This window comes from Aquarana catesbeiana, linkage group LG01 (genome assembly GCF_042186555.1).
Source record: "Aquarana catesbeiana isolate 2022-GZ linkage group LG01, ASM4218655v1, whole genome shotgun sequence".
NCBI classification, from domain to species: Eukaryota; Metazoa; Chordata; class Amphibia; order Anura; family Ranidae; genus Aquarana; species Aquarana catesbeiana.
This window is the reverse complement of record NC_133324.1, coordinates 361,845,094-361,864,186: the sequence shown is the minus strand read 5'-3', so window position 1 is coordinate 361,864,186 and position 19,093 is coordinate 361,845,094. Positions and strand designations below refer to the sequence as shown.

At 39.7% G+C, this 19,093-nt stretch overlaps 1 protein-coding gene across 3 annotated transcripts in view; it reads right to left on the bottom strand.

The window, feature by feature from the left end:
- Nucleotides 1-19,093, bottom strand: part of CNTNAP4 (contactin associated protein family member 4) — a 634,720-nt gene that overhangs the window by 185,666 nt on the left and 429,961 nt on the right. For 2 of the 3 annotated variants that reach the window (XM_073632963.1, XM_073632962.1), the window contains 3 exons: nucleotides 15,290-15,433; nucleotides 12,475-12,736; nucleotides 3,132-3,281 (listed from right to left, as the gene is read on the bottom strand). In XM_073632963.1, coding sequence (XP_073489064.1) covers nucleotides 3,132-3,281; nucleotides 12,475-12,736; nucleotides 15,290-15,433 — 556 coding nt within the window. The remainder of the gene's footprint in view (nucleotides 1-3,131; nucleotides 3,282-12,474; nucleotides 12,737-15,289; nucleotides 15,434-19,093) is intronic. The other variant, XM_073632964.1, reaches the window with a different exon arrangement.

Genomic DNA, 19,093 nt, shown 5'->3' with positions numbered 1-19,093 from the left:
GCTCTGTTTCAGGTTTTCAAGAATTCAGCCAAAAATTCTGACTGAAATCTGATACTCTGAACAGGGACGCACCGGACCCCTGCTGTGAGCCGATTCATGCTCTAGTGTGAACCCAGCCTCACTCTTGCTCTCAGTCCAAGGAATATAGATGTCATTATGTCCCAGATCATCAAAACATATTTTAATATCCTGTAAATGCAAAGTTTATATTTGCAAATGTGTTATGGTGCAAATGTATTTGCAAAACACAGCATATTTATAAGTTCATGCCATTTAAAGGTATAATGTGGATATAGCCAACTGTTGCTTTAACTACTTCAGTACTGGGCACTTTCACTTCCTGCCCAGGCCATTTTTCAGCTTTCAGTGATGTCGCACTTTGAATGACAATTGGGCGGTCATGCAACACTGTACTCAAATTAATTTTTAATAATTTTCTTCACACAAATAGAGCTTTATTTTGGTGGTATTTAATCACTGCTGGGTTTTTTATTATTTGCTAAAAAAACGAAAAAATACTAAATATTTAAAAAAAAAAAGTTTCTTTGTTTCTGTCAGAAAATGTTATATATAAGTATATATGTAAGTATTTTTTTTTTCCTTTTTTTGTGCGCTAATGAGGCTGCACTGATGGGCTCTGATAGGCTGCACTGATGAGCACTGATGAGGCGGCACTGATGGGCACTGATGAGGCAGCACTGAAGGGCACTGATGAGGAGGCACCAATATGCAGCACTGAAGCGCACTGATATGTGGCACTGATATGCAGCATTGATGAGCACTGATAGGTGGCACTGATGGGCATTGATAGGTGGCACTGATGGGCAGCACTGATGGGCGGTACTGATGGGTGACCCTGATGGGCAGGCACTGATGGGCACTGATTGGCATAACTGATGGGCACAGATTGGCCTCACTGATGGGCACAGACTGGTGTCACTGATGTGCACAGACTGGTGTCACTGGTGGGCACAGATTGGCATCACTAATGGGCACTGCTGGGGCTGCATTGTAATCAGGGCACTGATGATCAGTGCCCTGATTACCTTTTCACGTCTTCCCTCTGAGGAGATGCCGCTGATCATCTCTTCTCACCTCACACTCTGTTAGCCAACCACATGGGTAATGAGCCCCGTGGGCGCATTTGCGGCTAAACTGGGCAACGTCTTATGATGTCATCCCAGAATGAGAGCCCCACCACTCCTCAGTCATTTGACGGTGGGCAGGCGGCAAGTAGTTAATGCCACTGAACATTAATTTTGAGGTTACCACAATACCATTAAGCATATATAAAGCCAAAACAAAAATGTAACATGCTGATTTATATATTAGCATTCCAGTCCATACATTTGGTGGCTGTAATCTTTTTTTTTTCCGGCTAGGTACATTTTTTTGCAAGTAAATAAAGTGGCCTGAGTCTTGCCAGAAACAGTGGGGCAAATTCACTTTGCACTACAAGTGCAAACTACAAGTGCAAAGTGCACTTGAAATTGCACTGAAAGTGCACTTGAAAGTGCAGTCGCTGTAAATCTGAGGGGTATTGTTCTGGCTCTCGTGCCCACAATCGCGAGTGGCCGGCAGTCATTGCGCGCACCTGTTATACCCGCTTAAAGGGCCGACGTACAGCTACGAAGGTTCGCGTGAATGTGCTGACCTGCCGCAGTATGTATAATGATGGCGGCTGGTCGGAAAGTGGTTAAAAGGGGGGAGATTTACACAGAATATGGTGCAGTTGTGCATAGTAACCAATAAGCTTCTAACTTCAGCTTGTTCAACTAAGCTTTGACAATAAAACCTAGAAGCTGATTGGTTACTATGCATAGCTTCACCAGATTCTGTGTGCACCAGTTTTAGTGATTCTAATGCACAATTTCCAATGCACACATTGCTGAATAAATGTCTGTTGGTGTAAGTGGGTGCTGCAGCGACCATCAGCTATAACCAAATACAGTCAAAGCGAGAGAATGTCACTAGTACGGAGCCCCACAGGACCCCTTCAGCAGGCATGTGGCATGCCACATGCCTGCTGAAGGGGTCCTGTAAGACTCTGAAACACTGCTTCTACTGTACTACTGTGATCGCTGAATAAAGCTTTGGGCCCATTGTGCTGGTGATGTTCTCTTGCTTCACTAGTTTTAGTAAATTTCCCTCACAAAGTATTAAAGCGCAGACAGTACTGTGCCTGCAAGATTTGAATTATCTGACCCTTGGGGAGGTCTCACTGCACTTAACATATGATGTTGTATTATGTATTACTGGTATAAATTTGTAGAGCATATACAGTAAGATTGTCTCACAAATGCACCAAACTAATGTGTTATTTCCCAGTATGTATTTGCAGCTTTGCCTGTCAAATGTCATATTTTTAGCTATTTAGTACAAACTGAAGCTTTACTATATATTTATACCTATCTGATAGCACGGTCCATTGGTCAATCGCCTTGTTTTGGCGAACCCCTGGGGTCCATTGGGATCAGGTCATTAGACGTTTGGCAGCTATTCAGCTTATGGAGAAAGTATTCCATACTATCATGGATACCATGCACATCTATGACCTGAAATGGAAATCCTGGTCCCCCTGACCATACTTTAGTCTCACTCGCCACTCTAATACTGATCCCTTATATTAAGATGCATTGTCGGCAGCATTTCCCAACATGGTTTCCCGTAACCTTTTCTGTTTTACCTCTCAATGTATGAACTTTTCCTTTCATTTTTTTGTTTATGGTTTATTTATGGTACATGTTATCTGCTAATTTTAAAGCAGAAGGAACCTGGTAATGTGGTGAGGCCTTCAACATCTCCAGCTTATAGTGAGAGTTCTCCTACAAGGCATTCTCCCCACGTTACTTAATTGATGTGACAATATGTAAATGTGTGGACCACATGGTCCCTATTGGTCATCCTATAACATATCATTGATTTGTGTACATTTAAATCATTCTCATGACTCTCTACTACTTGTTCCATGTTGTACTGTTTTCTGTACATGAAAAATATTGTTCAAGCTCATACCTTCTCAAATAAAATCGTTTGTATTAAAAAAAAAATGTATACCTATCTGAAATGGTATCTATGCTTTCTGCCAACATAAAAACAAAAATACACAACAAAAAAATGGCATGCCGTACCTCCAAAGTAATAATTTCCTCCAGGTGACACTTGAAAAGGTAGGAGAATATATAAGATTGCAGATGCATCATTGTCTATTGTCAAACTTGCTCGACTTTTTTTTATTACAAGATAAACAACATGCCACTGTCCATTATTTAACTCAAAAGCTGTAATCAAATAAAAAGAACAGAGTATGTTATTTATTTATATAACAAATACCCACTCATCATGTTAAAGCATTCATATAATGAACTTTAGGGTTATTACATTCAAGCACTATTTCAATAATTATGTGGCAGGTATATAAATATGGTCAACAAAATGTATGAACAAATGAAGTGAATGAATCCATTAAAGAGGACCTGTGCTATAAAAGATGCACCCAAAAAAGGTAAGCCAAGGGCAAAGGACTCAAAACAGTATTGGCTATAGGCTCCAAGCAGCCAAACTTATCCCCAATATTGACTTACTATGCCTTGTTCTGCACTGTGTCATTGTGTGGGGGTGGCCATCTTGGGCTAGTAGCAGAGCTTTGTATCCTCATGTCAAAGTTGGCCCCCTAATAACCAATGATCTAATTACTGGTGGAAAAATATTCAAGAAGCAGCAAAGGAGGTGAAGAATTGAATTCAGAATAATGAAGCGGGGTGATCCTTAGTTACAGCTTTCTCTTCAGAAAGGAGAACAAAAAGCAGCATAGTAGTGAGATTGTAAAACCTCACATCAAATGTTGTGAGACTAGCGGTAATAGGAAGCAGTGATCTCACTCTGCAGATATGCTCAAAGCACAGGAAATTAACTACTAAATTATATAGGAGGAATTCAAAGAAAGATGTAAATTTGTGAAGGTACTGCTTAGGCACAATCAACATTTCTAGATGTCAATTACCATATATGCACCAACTACATTGTTACTCTTTGGTGTTTCTTTTCTATTAAATAAATAACAGTGCATCGCTAATCACATGAATAGGGAAATTCATATAAATACAGTAAATAATGCAGAAGAAGTGCTCACAAAAATAGAAAATCAGTAAAATAAAACACATAAAACATGAAAACATAAAAATTCATGTGAATGGTGAACTTAAAAATTGTGAATAATTTTAATCATGAACAAGTGACTATCACACATGCTCACAAGAGCTAAAAAAGTGCAGTCAAAATATAAAAGACAATAAAGTGAACAATTAGGCATGTGAGGTAGATGATCACAAAATGGTAATCCGAGAAATGATGAATAAGATAAAAGGGTCACCACAGTGGAAGGGTCTACTACCAATAAAATATGAGGGGGCTTACCGGAACATTTGGACCCAATTAGCTTATACCACTTGGGGGGGTGGGTGATCGACTTCCACCGTAATTGCTGCAGCAAAGTTGCACACAACTATGCGGGAACACCAAGGTCAATTCAGAGGTAGAATCCTCTCACCATCACTCCATTACCACATAAATCATAGTATAAAACCAAAAGACAGGAGAATTTAAAATATTGTCGAACCCTCACATTTCAGCAGATATAAAAAGCGCATATCGGAATATTCCTTTTGGGCAACAAGACAGGATTCAATGGTAGAAATAGAACCAGGACCAAGATGATTTAGTCTTAAGCAGACATCAATATCAACCCCAGATGATGTCTGTTTATGAACAAATGCATTGGGCCCTGGTCCTGTTTATGTCATTGCGTTCTGTCTTGTTGTCCAAAAGGAATATTCCAATATGCGCTTTTATATCTGCTGAAATGTGAGTGTTCTACAATATTTTCAGTTAAACTCCTGCCTTATGGTTTTATACTATATCGAGTCTTCTGTTTTTCCTCTTTGGATTTATGTGGTAATGGAGTGATGGTGAGAGGCTTCTACCTCTGAATTTACCTTGGTGGTCCCGCATAGTTGTGTGCAACTTTGCTGCAGCAATTACGGTGGAAGTCGATCATCCCCCCAAGTGGTTCAAAGTTTGTCCGGTTCAAGTGGAGTGGCGACTCTTTACTAAGTGTTTAACACCACCTGTTTAGACCCATTTGGTATAAGCTAATTGGATCCAAATGTTCCAGTAAGCCCCCTCATGTTTTATTGGTGGTAGACCCTTCCGCTGTGGTGACCCTTTTATCTTCGGGATTTATTCATCATTTCTTGGATTACCATTTTATGATCATCTACCTCACATGCCTAATTGGACTTGTTCACTTTATTATCTTTTATATTTCATCTGTACTTTTTTAGCCCACACATCTTGCGAGCATGTGTGATAATCACTTGTTCATGATTCAAATTATTCACAATTTTTAAGTTCACCATTCACATGAATGTCACTTTTTCATGTTTTATGTGTGTTATTTTACTGATTTTCAATATTTGTGAGCAAATATCTTCCAATGGAAACACCTGCTCCAGGGACAACTGTCTAAAAAGGAGATTCCACTCACTTTGGGACATGTCAGCAAAAAAGAGCCTGAAAGGGGTTCTAATCCCGGTTTTCATTTTAAATATTTAAAGTAAGCACAACACATAACAAAATGCTTTAGTAATAAAGTTGTATTAGGCATATACATACAATTAATAAGTACAAAATATCCATATATGTCACATCACATCATGCATAATACAGGTATTTACCCCTCTACAAAGAATGCATGCATGTACTGCATATAGGTTCAATGAGCACCACTTAAATTACATAGCAGCTGATGTTCAGAAATACATACTTGTATTCAGTACCCAGAATAGAGTAATAAAAGGATCCAAATACTGGTTTTAACCCTTCCCTAATCTATGTATAATAAAAAAATTAAAGGTTTTGGCCTGTGCTTTAATACACGTTACTATTTACAATGATAGTATTCAGCATAAATTTCATATGTCTTTATATTTTTCTACTTATTTACATGCAGGCTCATCTGTTACAGTGGTTGGGACAAGCTATAAAACTGTGTGTGGTTCTTTCAATATCCTCCTATTACTTATATGACTAAAAGTGTTTTTACAAAAGAAAAACAATTGTTGCTGCAACTGCTTTAAATGTATTCTCTGGAGTTGGACTTTTGTTTGTCAATTATCTACAGTCGTACAGTATTTTCAAAGCCATGTAAAATTTTATTTACTTAAAATTTTGGAGTATGGACTGGTTAAAATAGCTGTTGGTTTGATTTTAAAGCAGCAGGTTGAATTAAAAACAAATAGGCTCCTCCATCCAAGCTAGGTGGATGGAAGAATCCCCCCTCCCACTGCCATGACAATGTGTTCTGTCAGTGGCACATGCAGATGTTAGAATACACTGATAAGCAGCTACAGCCACTGATTGAAATTTGGCTGGTCTGAGCTAGCTTTATTTCCTGTGCTGGAGGGAGAACCATAAGTGAGAGTACATCTGTCATAGCCCCCCTGGCGGTTTTCCCAAGTGTGGCTCGGGGTTAAAATTCAGTCCCATTAGCGGTAACCCCGAGCCACACTCGGGATCGCATTGCAGGATCCTGGTGCGGCGTTACTTACCTTGTCCCCGGGATCCTGCGATGTCCCCCGCTGTGTCTGCGGGCTCCGTTCTCTGCCCGAAGCCTCTCCGTGCCAGGCTCCGTTCCCTGCGATGCTTTGCGACACATGGGGGCGGAGCCTGGCGGCAAATTCAAAAAACTGTAAAAATCATAACACATACAGTACTGTAATCTTACAGATTACAGTACTGTATGAAATGATTTCACATCCCTTTTGTCCCCAGTGCTTTGTCCTATGCCCTGCATGCAGTTCTATATTATATATACTGTTCTTTCTGGCTGGAAACTGGAGATTGTCCATAGCAACTAAAAAGTGTCCCTTTACATCAAAAATGGTTTTAGACCAGCTAGAAATCTGCGATAGTAAATTAGAACACTTGCAGAATTGAGTGATAGTGAATCGTGGGGAAATTTATTTTATTATTATTTTATTTTTATTTTTTTAATTATTTGTTTTTATTTATTATATTATAATTTATGTTTTTGTGTTTCAAACTTTATCATACCCGGGATATCTACTAGACTCTTGTTTGGACAGATTTAAGTGTGTTACATAGTTACATAGTTACATAGTAGGTGAGGTTGAAAAAAGACACAAGTCCATCAAGTCCAACCTATGTGTGTGATTATGTGTCAGTATTACATTACATATCCCTGTATATTGCGGTAATTCAGGTGATTATCTAATAGTTTCTTGAAGCTATCAATGCTCCCCGCTGAGACCATCGCCTGTGGAAGGGAATTCCACATCCTTGCCGCTCTTACAGTAAAGAACCCTCTACGTAGTTTAAGGTTAAACCTCTTTTCTTCTAATTGTAATGAGTGGCCACGAGTCTTATTAAACTCTCTTCTGCGAAAAAGTTTTATCCCTATTGTGGGGTCACCAGTACAGTATTTGTAAATTGAAATCATATCCCCTCTCAAGCGTCTCTTCTCCAGAGAGAATAAGTTCAGTGCTCGCAACCTTTCCTCATAACTAAGATCCTCCAGACCCTTTATTAGCTTTGTTGCCCTTCTTTGTACTCGTTCCATTTCCAGTACGTCCCTCCTGAGGACTGGTGCCCAGAACTGGACAGCATACTCTAGGTGCGGGCGGACCAGAGCCTTGTTGAGCGGGAGAATTATCGTTTTATCTCTGCAGTTGATCCCCCTTTTAATGCATGCCAATATTCTGTTTGCTTTATTAGCAGCAGCTTGGCATTGCATGCCATTGCTGAGCCTATCATCCACTAGGACCCCCAGGTCCTTTTCCATCCTAGATTCCCCCAGAGGTTCTCCCCCCCAGTGTATAGATTGCATTCATATTTTTGCCACCCAAATGCATTATTTTACATTTTTCTACATTGAACCTCATTTGCCATGTAGTCGCCCACCCCATTAATTTGTTCAGGTCTTTTTGCAAGATTTCCACATCCTGCAAAGAAGTTATTGCCCTGCTTAGCTTAGTATCTTCTGCAAATACAGAGATTGAACTGTTTATCCCATCCTCCAGGTCGTTTATGAACAAATTAAATAGGATTGGTCCCAGCACAGAACCCTGGGGAACCCCACTACCCACCCCTGACCATTCTGAGTACTCCCCATTTATCACCACCCTCTGAACACGCCCTTGTAGCCAGTTTTCAATCCATGTACTCACCCTATGGTCCATGCCAACGCACCTTATTTTGTACAGTAAACGTTTATGGGGAACTGTGTCAAATGCTTTTGCAAAATCCAGATACACCACGTCTACGGGCCTTCCTTTATCTAGATGGCAACTCACCTCCTCATAGAAGGTTAATAGATTGGTTTGGCAAGAACGATTCTTCATGAATCCATGCTGATTACTGCTAATGATATCATTCTTATTACTAAAATCTTGTATATAGTCCCTTATCATCCCCTCCAAGAGTTTACATACTATTGATGTTAGGCTAACTGGTCTGTAATTCCCAGGGATGTTTTTTGGGCCCTTTTTAAATATTGGTGCTACATTGGCTTTTCTCCAATCAGCTGGTACCATTCCAGTCAATAGACTGTCTGTAAAAATTAGGAACAACGGTCTGGCAATCACCTGACTGAGTTCCCTAAGTACCCTCGGATGCAAGCCATCTGGTCCCGGTGATTTATTAATGTTAAGTTTCTCAAGTCTAATTTTAATTCCGTCCTCTGTTAACCCCCCTGGCAGTATTCCCGGGTCTGGCTCGGGGTTGATTTTACATACCAAAAGCGGTATCCCCGAGCCAGACTCGGGCTTGCATCGCAGGATCCATATAGAGGTTACTTACCATGTCCCCTGGATCCTGCGATGTCTCCCTGCTGTGATCGGCGAGCCGCTGTGTCTCGCTCGATTCACAGTGCCGAGCTCCGTTCCCTGCGAGCGTTGCGACGCACGGGGACGGAGTTCGGCGGTAAATTCAAAAGTGAAACACACAGTATAGATACAGCATACTGTAATCTTACAGATTACAGTACTGTATCAAATAACTACACATCCCCTTTGTCCCTAGTGGTCTGCCCAGTGTCCTGCATGCAGTTTTATATATATAAAACTGTTCTTTCTGCCTGGAAACTGGAGATTGTCCATAGCAACCAAAACTGTCTCTTTACATCAAAAGTGGTTTTAGACCAGCTAGAAAAAGCGATAATAAATTATAATCACTTGCAGAATTGAGCGATAGTGATTTGTGGGGAGATCCGTCATCAAACACTAAAAGTAATAAAAGCTAAAATTCTGGAACTGAGCAAATTTCAGTGTTTTTGATTTGATTACATTATTATATAATTTTTATTATTATTATATTATTATGTGTTTTAATTATTTATAGTTATTTATTATATTATAATTTTTTATTTCGTTTTTCAAACTTTATCATACCCGGGATGTCTACTAGACTCTTGTTTGGACAGATTTAAGTGAACTATTCCTAAGAATTACAGGCCTACAATATAAAACGCCAAATTTCTGTTCAAAATAATTGTACCGCTTTCAGCACCTAAAATCTGAAATAATCATACCGCCAGGGAGGTTAACCATGTAGGTGCTTCCTGTGTTGTGTCATGAGGATAAACACTGCAGTTTTGGTTACTGAAGCCCCCCGATTCACTCGTGAAGACTGAGGAGAAGAATAAATTCAATACCTTTGCCATCTCCCCATCCTTTGTAACCAGATGTCCTTCCTCATTCTTTATGGGGCCAATATGGTCTGTCCTCCCTTTTTTACTGTTTACATACTTAAAGAATTTCTTGGGATTTTTTTTGCTCTCCTCCGCTATGTGTCTTTCATGTTCTATCTTAGCCATCCTAATTGCACCCTTACATTTCTTATTGCATTCTTTATAAATTCTGAATGCTGTGGATGATCCCTCAACCTTGTATTTTTTGAAGGCCTTCTCCTTTGCTTTTATATGCATTTTTACATTGGAGTTAAGCCATCCAGGATGTTTGTTCGCTCTTTTAAATTTATTACCCAATGGGATACATTGGCTAATGCCCTTATTTAATATGCTCTTAAAGCAAACCCATCTCTCCTCCGTATTCTTTGTTCCTAATATTTTATCCCAATTTATGCCTTTTAGCAAGGTTTGTAGTTTAGGGAAGTTGGCTCTTTTGAAATTCAGTGTCTTTGTGTTCCCTTCATGTCTCCTATTTGTGTGATTTGTACTGAAACTAATTGACCTGTGATCGCTGTTACCTAAATTGCCCCGTATTTCCACATCTGTTTTCAGGTCTGTATTGTTGGTAATCAGTAGATCTAGTAATGTTTTATTTCTAGTTGGTGCGTCTACCATCTGACCCATAAAATTGTCCTGCAAGACACTAAGGAACTGGCGAGCCTTAAATGAATGCGCGGTTCCCTCCGCCCAGTTTATGTCTGGATAATTAAAATCCCCCATTATGATAACACTTCCCATCCTTGCTGCTAATCCAATTTGTGATAGGAGATCCGTCTCCACTTCCTCCCTCAGGTTAGGGGGCCTATAGCATACTCCCAGTATTATTTTCCCCTTAGCTTCATCCCTTTGGAGCTCTACCCATAAAGATTCCACCTCCTCCCTAGCCCCCTCAGTGATGTCATCTCTCACATTCACTTGTACATTATTCTTGATATATAGGCATACCCCTCCCCCTTTTTTACCCTCTTTGTCCTTGCGGTATAGGGTATACCCTTGAATGTTTGCCAGCCAATCATGAGAGCTGTTGAACCAGGTCTCTGAAATTCCCACAAAATCCAAATCCTCCTTGTACAACAGTATCTCTAGTTCACCCATCTTGTCCGCCAGGCTCCTGGCATTGGTGAACATGCCACATAGTTTAGACCGGTTGCATATTGTCCTCGTATTGGGTGTTTCAAGATTGCAACTTGGACTTGCTACTATACTCACCTTGTGTTTTTGTGCTTTGGTTAACCTACCACTAATGCCCCCAATACTACCCTCTGGAATATCTTCCGCGCTGGCTATCACTGTCTCTGGACCCTCCCCCCCATCGCCTAGTTTAAAAACCCCTCTAACTTTTTGGCCATCTTCATTCCCAGTGTTATTGTTAAGAATTACAGACCTACAATATAAAACGCCAAATTTCCATGCAAAATAATTGTACCGCTTTCAGCACCTAAAATCCGAAAGAATCATACCGCCAGGGAGGTCCATCTAAGACTACATAGCTAGCCTGGTTAAAAGGTGGCAACACTCCAGTATTTTAACTGCAGAATGATAAGCACTGTGAAACTGTTAAAGGAAACTGAGATTCAACAAATCTATCCACATGATCAACAAGTGGTTTAACAGTGGGAATGCAGAAAAAAATGCTCTGTTAATGATAAGTACAGCCATAGACACACTATATTGTCAAAAGTATTGGGACACCTGCCTTTACACACACATGATCTTTAATGGCATCCCAGTCTTAGTCTGTAGGGTTTAATATTGAGTTGGCCCACCCTTTGCAGCTATAACAGCTTCAACTCTTCTGGGAAGGCTGTCCACAAGGTTTAGGAGTGTGTCTATGGGAATGTTTGACCATTCTTCCAGAAGCACATTTGTGAGGACAAGCAATAATGTTGGACAAGAAGGTCTGGCTCGTAGTCCCTGCTCTAATTCATCCCAAAGGTGTTCTATCGGGTTGAGGTCAGAACTGTGCAGGCCAGTGAAGCTCCTCCACCCCAAACTTGCTCATCCATGTCTTTATGGACATTGCTTTGTGCACTGGTGCGCAGTCATGTTGGAACAGAAAGGGGCCATTCCCAAACTGTTCTCACAAAGTTGGGAGCATGTTCAAAATATCTTGGTATGCTTATGCCTTAAGAGTTCCCTTCACTGGAACTAATGGGCCAAGCCCAACCCCTGAAAAACAACCCCACACTTTAATCTCTTCTCCACCAAATGATTTGGAGGGGTGGCCCAATACTTTTGGCAATATAGTGTGGATGAGCGAGTTTGGAGTGGAGGAACTTGACTGGCCTGCACAGAGTCCCAACCTCAACCCGATAGAACACCTTTGGGATGAATTAGAGTGGAGCCTGTGAGCCAGGCCTTCTCGTCCAACATCAGTGCCTGACCTCAGTGTGCTTCTGGAAGAATGGTCAAACATTCCCATAGACATACTCCTAAACCTTGTGAACAGCCTTCCCAAAAGAGGTGAAGCTGTTATAGCTGCAAAGGGTGGGCCAACTCAATACTGAACCCTACGGACTAGGCTGGAGTGCCATTAAAGTTCATGTGCGTGTAAAGGCAGGCGTCCCCATACTTTTGACAATATAGTGTATATAATTTTTGCTTTTGTTCATAGTTTTTATTAAGACAAATTCAGAATGAGCATTATGTGATTGAACAGCCAATTATAAAAATAGAGGTCATGTGGATGGTGGCAATGTGATGCTTACCTGTTGTCATGTTTAAATACAAATGGTCATATTTAAAAAGGCTCATTTTAAGCTTTCCTTCAGCAAGATATAATACAAAAATGAATGGAGCAGAGCTAAGCTTAGTGGCAAAAAGTGTGCCTTCCTTGTTCCAAGTACGGAAATTAAAAGAGATGATAAATTCTTCTTGAATTGATAATCCAGGCAGGATCAAATAGCTGTTTGAATTAAGAAATGTAACTGGGACAACTGTAGGCTCTTGGCAAGAAAATGAAATATTTCCCTAGGGGTTAAAAAAGAGAAAGCAAAAGCTATAAAATATTTAATTATCAATGCTTTACAGTCATAGTCAACAGCAACATAATGATACCAAGATATAAAGTATTTTTTTAGATTGTGTGACATGGAAGGTAATGGTCCTTGAACATTTTTAACTACTAACAATGCAGGTTTTACAAAATTCAATACAAGCACACAAATGTATTAATTAGCATAACTTTAAAGGAATTCTGTTTATTAATTATTTCACCCGTGAATAGATTTAGAAAACATGTCTTGTTAATATTTCTTTAAGGTCAGCTTTTAAAACACCAAAATATTGAATATAACACAGTATATGCAGCACAGCTCTGGTTGATTCAATTTTTGCCTTCAAACTATTTTTTTATATTTAGAGGGATATTTATTATTATGAAGCCATAAAACCAAGCAATGTCTGATTTTGCATATATATATATATATATATATATATATATATATATATATATATATATATATATATATATATATATATATTTAAGAGTATATACTTTCCCTAAATTTCTACGTTGTTTCTAGGAGGTTTTAAATATTAGGCAGGGCAATATTAGCAAAAAAATGCTTGTTTTTTAAGCTCAACTCCAAGGAACTATTTCCTTCACCAACAGATGTGCCTGCTGGGTGCACAGTACAAACTGTATGTAGAATCAGTGTTATATGGTATACAGCACTGTATTTCAGCAGGGGAACATAGAATTCCTGCCCACTCCCTGAGTTGGGATGAGCACTGGTCAACCTTCCTCTGCTTGACTGAGGTGGAGATCATGACATCATCATGACCACCTCTCAGCCACACACAAAAGTTTCACTGAAATACACAGAGAGTGTCTAATATGCCCTGCTCTGCTGCTGGTCCCCTTCCTTGCACTTGCCTGCAATTCCCAGCTGTTATTCTGATAGAGCAGCTCTGCTGTCAAAAAACAGACTGTCTGGTGCAGTGTTTTTAAACACTGTCAAACATGAGACAGAAGGGTTGATTTATTAAAGGCAAAAATACTGTGCATTTTGCACATGCAGTTGCACCTTTGCAAGTGCAGTTGCTCCAGAGCTTAGTAAAATGAGGGGGAGCTCTGCTGACTTCTATTATCCATTCATGTACAAGCAAAAATGCTGTTTTAATTTCCCTTGCATGTGATTGGGTATTCTTTGCAAAGTGAAGCTTCACTTCGTTTACTAAGCTCTGGAGCAACTGCACTTGCAGAAGTCCAACTTTAGTAAGTCCACCTCAGAGTGATACAAAACAGCATTGTTACTTTTTTATCTATACAGATTTAATTATCTGCAGATCAAAGAGATGAGCATGCATCTGCATATGTTGTCGGTTAAAGTGGCCTGGCATGTAAATAGCAAAAAATAAAAAATAAAAAACATTCAGCTCTAACTTTCCTCTTTTTTTCTCCTTCTTTTCTAACTATTTTTATCCTGCATCGTTTTATTATTGATTATATTTTGCTAACCATTAATATTTAAATGTTGGCTATTATTCATTTTAATTTTTACATTTTTGTAGTGTTGCATTAAAAGAAGTGCAAAAAAAGTGGCATTTTAACTTCCTTATATCCAGCTGTTGTATCTGAAAGGAAGGCAGACATGCCCATATGTCCTTGTTGTTTACTATTGTGCGCATGCCTATGGCATGCACAAAAGTCGCTGCTTCCACTATCATTAGCAGCAGAGAGCATTGACTAAGGGCACAGAGCTGACTGGAGCATCATTTTTGCATTACTATACCACCAAAAGAAAAGAAGAAATACTGTATGTATTACTTGGTCATCTTAAAGTGGTTGTAAAGGCAGAAGTTTTTTTTTTTTTTATCTTAATGCATTAAGATAAAAAGCCTTCTGTGTCCAGCAGCCCCTCTAATACTTACCTGAGGTCCATCTAGATCCAGCGATGTTGCACAAGAGACTCGGCTGTCTGGGACTCCTCTCCTCATTGGCTGAGACAGCAGCACAGTGCCATCGGCTCCCGCTGCTGTCAATCAGTTAGTGAACAAATGAGGATAGAGAGGCCGGGCCGTTGCTCTGTGTTTGAATGGACATACAAAGGCAGCGGCTCAGATCTGTTTCCCCCATAGCAAACTGCTTGCTGTGGGGGCACTCAACAGGAGGGAGGGGCCATGAGCACCGAAAAGGGCCCTGAGAAGAGGAGGATCTGAGTTGCTCTGTGCAAAACCACTGCACAGAGCAGGTAAGTATACACGTTTTTCTTATTTTTATAGAAAAAAAAAAATGAGACTTTAATTTCACTTTAAGCAATGACAAAGTTATCAACAAATAAATATGCCTATAGCAGAGATGTAACAGTTGCTCTGCTCCACATAGGTTGTACAGGTGTTAGAACTAAAGTGGTTAAGAATCCTGCTATGTTCTCTTTAGAAAGCAATGCAGAGGATGCTGGCTCTTTGTTATATAGAACAAACAATATTTTAACACTTCTATGTGAGGGCCTTTAAAGACCACTTGCTAAAATCTGATAATTGTATTGATTGTCTTACCAAATATTAATTTAGTCTTACCTCAATGTAGATCGGAGGTTTATACCTCTTGGTCAAGTCAATAATGTTCATACCATTATAATAAAGGTTTTCAAAGCATCCATGAAAATTCTTCTGTTGCAGTGATGCTGATTTTCCTTGTGAAGCGATACCTCCAAAGCTAAGCTTAGAAAGAAAAGAAAAATCAATATAGCCATTAGGCTAGTTTCTATAGTGTGTTACAGAATGTTGCAGTTACATTCTTAATTGAGCATTTAATTACACCAGTCTATTTATGGTTCTCCTTCTATTTAATATACTTTTTTCCCTTTGCCAAAAATAATTCTTATTCTTTGTTTCATTTTCAAATTTCTTAAAACACACAATCAATGTTTAGAATCAATGTTTTGTTGTATTTTGTTTTATATCTACATTTTCTGTATTTCTATAAGCTGCTTCTGCAGATTTTATCTTTTCCAAGCTAACAATAGTAAATTGTAACTCAAATGCCAAGAGATCAAACAAGGGCATTTGGTGTGGTTATACTAACAGCAGAAATAACCGCATGTTTGATTTATAATTAAAGGATAAGTTTACTTAAAAAACTAAATGAATGCACGTGTTTTTTGAAGGTAAAAAAAATACATCTGTTATTTTTTTTCCTCCAAGCTTGCAGAGCATTGTACTTGCAATCACTTGATCGTGGGTGAAATGTCAGGATCCTGCAGACTCTCAGTATAGCTTTCTCCCTATATCTCCCGTATGGCAGTCCAGTAAGAATAAATGAACTACTAGAGCACTCACAAACGTTCTCATAATTCATTGAGAACTACAAGTCATCTGGCGTAGTGGAAGACGGTACTTGTAGTTCATTCATTTACAAAACTCAGTGAATCTATTTTTTAAATTGTGATAGCAGTTTCAGGAAGGGGATCCCATGCTCGCTGTCACAATGAGGGATCATATTAGGGTGTGGGCAGGTGCTTTAGTAACATGTTGCATGTTACACCCTGAATATGGTGTATATCCTTTAATAAACAGCAAAGTTGTCCTTACATGAAATGGTATAGATATTCTTATGTCATAGCAATAATCAAAATTGTGCAGAACTACTGTATATGGCAACCACTCAAAAAAGCAATAATTGATCTGCTTATAATAAGCTGATGAAAGTATATTCAGATTTATGCAATAATCTGCTCAAGGTGATTGTAGCCGTATTAGTGCAGTTACGACAGAAAAAATTGAGTACTGTCCTTGATACTTTTATTTGTACTAACATAAAATTTTTCAGGACAAGATTTCAGGATATGTCCCCTTCTTTAAGGCCCAAGCAGTACTAATTAATCTAGTTCCCAAAGGTTTTAGCAAGCAAGGATTATTTTTTTGTACTTGCTGAAAATGTACTTAGCTTGATAAAAAGCATGAAAGGGTTAAACAAATGATCCCAGTATCAGTGAAACTAAATGAATAAATCTGCAGATGCAGCTGCTTGTCCATTCGTTCTTTTCTGATTTACAATTAGCCTAATTTCTCCCTTTATTCTGTTGTAAGAGGAAGGGGAGGGATCAACAATGTAAAAAATAGCATGTGACAGCTGTGATGACCAATCACAGAGATCACAAATTTCCCAGGCATGTGAAAAAAAAATGGCCAAAAAATTGTATGACTTATTTAATATTATGTATAATTGTGAGCTTGCAGGAAAATAGACCAAAGAAGAAAAACATGTACACTAATGCCCTTTTTATGTGTTTTTTTTAAAAGCAAACCAAACCCTACAGCGTGCTATGTGTATTTTGAGACAATATTTTCACACCTATTGTCTAAAATGCCGTAGCCTCCCTGTCAGTATGATTATGTCAGATTTTTTAATCTCAAAGCGGTACATTGTTTTGCATAGAAATTTGAAGTTTTATATTGTAGGCCTGTAATTCTTCGTAATAACAGACTTAAATCTGTCCAAATAAGAGTCTGGTAGACATCCCGGGTATAAAAAAAGTTTGAAACACAAAATCATAAATTATAATATAATAAATAACTATAAATAATTATAAAAATAATAATATAATAATAATAAAAATAAAATTATTTTTCCCATGAATCACTATCGCTCAATTCTGCAAGTGTTCTAATTTACTATCACTGTTTTCTAGCTGGTCTAAAACTGCTTTTGACATAAAGGGACACTTTTTGGTTGCCATGGACAATCTCAAGTTTCCAAGCAGAAAGAACAGTACATAATATAAAACTGCATTCAGGGCACCGGACAAAGCACTAGGGACAAAAGGGAGGTGAAATGATTTGATACAGTAATGTAATCTGTAAGATTACAGTGTACTGTATGTGTTATGTTTTTGGAATTTGCCGCCAAGCTCCGCCCCATGCGTCATGACACTCGCAGGGAACGGAACCCGGCAAACAGAGCCTTGGGGCGGATGATCTGGTGGAGGACACAGCGGGGGGGACATCGCAGGATCCTAGGGACAAGGTAAGTTACCTGTACCAGGATTCTGCAATGCAATCCTGAGTGTGGCTCGGGGTTACCGCTAATGGTACTGAATTTTAACCCTGAGCCACATTTGGGGATACCGCCAGGAGGGTTAAAGTGGTTCCAAAGGCTGAAGGTTTTTTTTACCTTCATGCATTCTAAGCATAAAGGTAAAAACCATTGTGTGTGCAGCAGTCCCCCAGCCCCCCCAATTCTTTCCTAAGCTCCCTCCAATCCAGCGATAACCATGATAGCCTCCGCTATCCCGTGACTCCCCCTCCACATTGGCTGAGACAGCAGCGGGAGCCCATTGGCTGTCAAACACAGCCAATGAGCCACTGAGAAGAGAGCAGGGGATGAGGCTGATCTGCGGCTCAATGTGTCTTATGGATGCCTTGAGCAGCGGCTCAGGAGTGAGCATGCAGCGGTGCCCCCAGGGCAATCGGCTTTCTCTGGGGGCAGCTGCTCGAGGAGGAGGAGCCAGGAGCACTGGCGGGGGACACAAAAAGAAGAGGATCAGAGCTGCTCTGTGCAGGAAAACTGCACAGAGCGGGTAAGTATAACATGTTTGTTATTAAAAAAAAAGATTAGAGACACAGTTATTGCCTGGAGAGAAATATGGAGACTCCTGGGTCTACCCTTCACCATCTCAAGCCACCTTCCCATACTTGGTAACCCAGTGTTCCCCCCTTCTATGGACCACAAGGCCTTTGCTCAATGGTCATCCTCCGGCCCAACAACCATCTCTAAAATCTTCGATCCTGCCCAAGGTACTTTTAGACCCTTTTCAGAGCTGACTAGACAGTACTCCCTCACGCCATCATAGGTGTTTCACTATCATCAGCTAACCAGCTACCTCAGATCCTCCAACCTTGCCACCCATCAAGCTTTGAAATACCACATTGTTCCTTTCAAACCCTGGATATATATCTTTGATAACCAAGATGCACCAGAAAAGATCCTTGCGGGGTATCAAAAAGTCTGCTCTCTGGTGGTCTGCGAAACATGGCGAGAAACCCAGTACAAAATCGTCCATTGGGCATATCTCCCGTTTTGCCACAGTAAAATGTACTCCTCTCTCTCTGCATGCCCTTGGTGCGCTACTCCCAGACCATCACTTTTCCACAGACTGTGGACCTGTCAAGCAATCTCCACCTTTTGTGATCAGGTGTTGAAATACATTGATAAGACCCAGCAATTACTTCTACCCAAGGATCCTTTGCCTTTTCAGCTGCTATATCTCACAGGCTTCCTTGTCAACGACTACCTGTGACTCTCTTCCTCAGTGGGTCCATATTTGCCTTCTGACAGCCCGCAGGGAAATAATGCAAGCTTGGATCCACCATTCCCCGCCT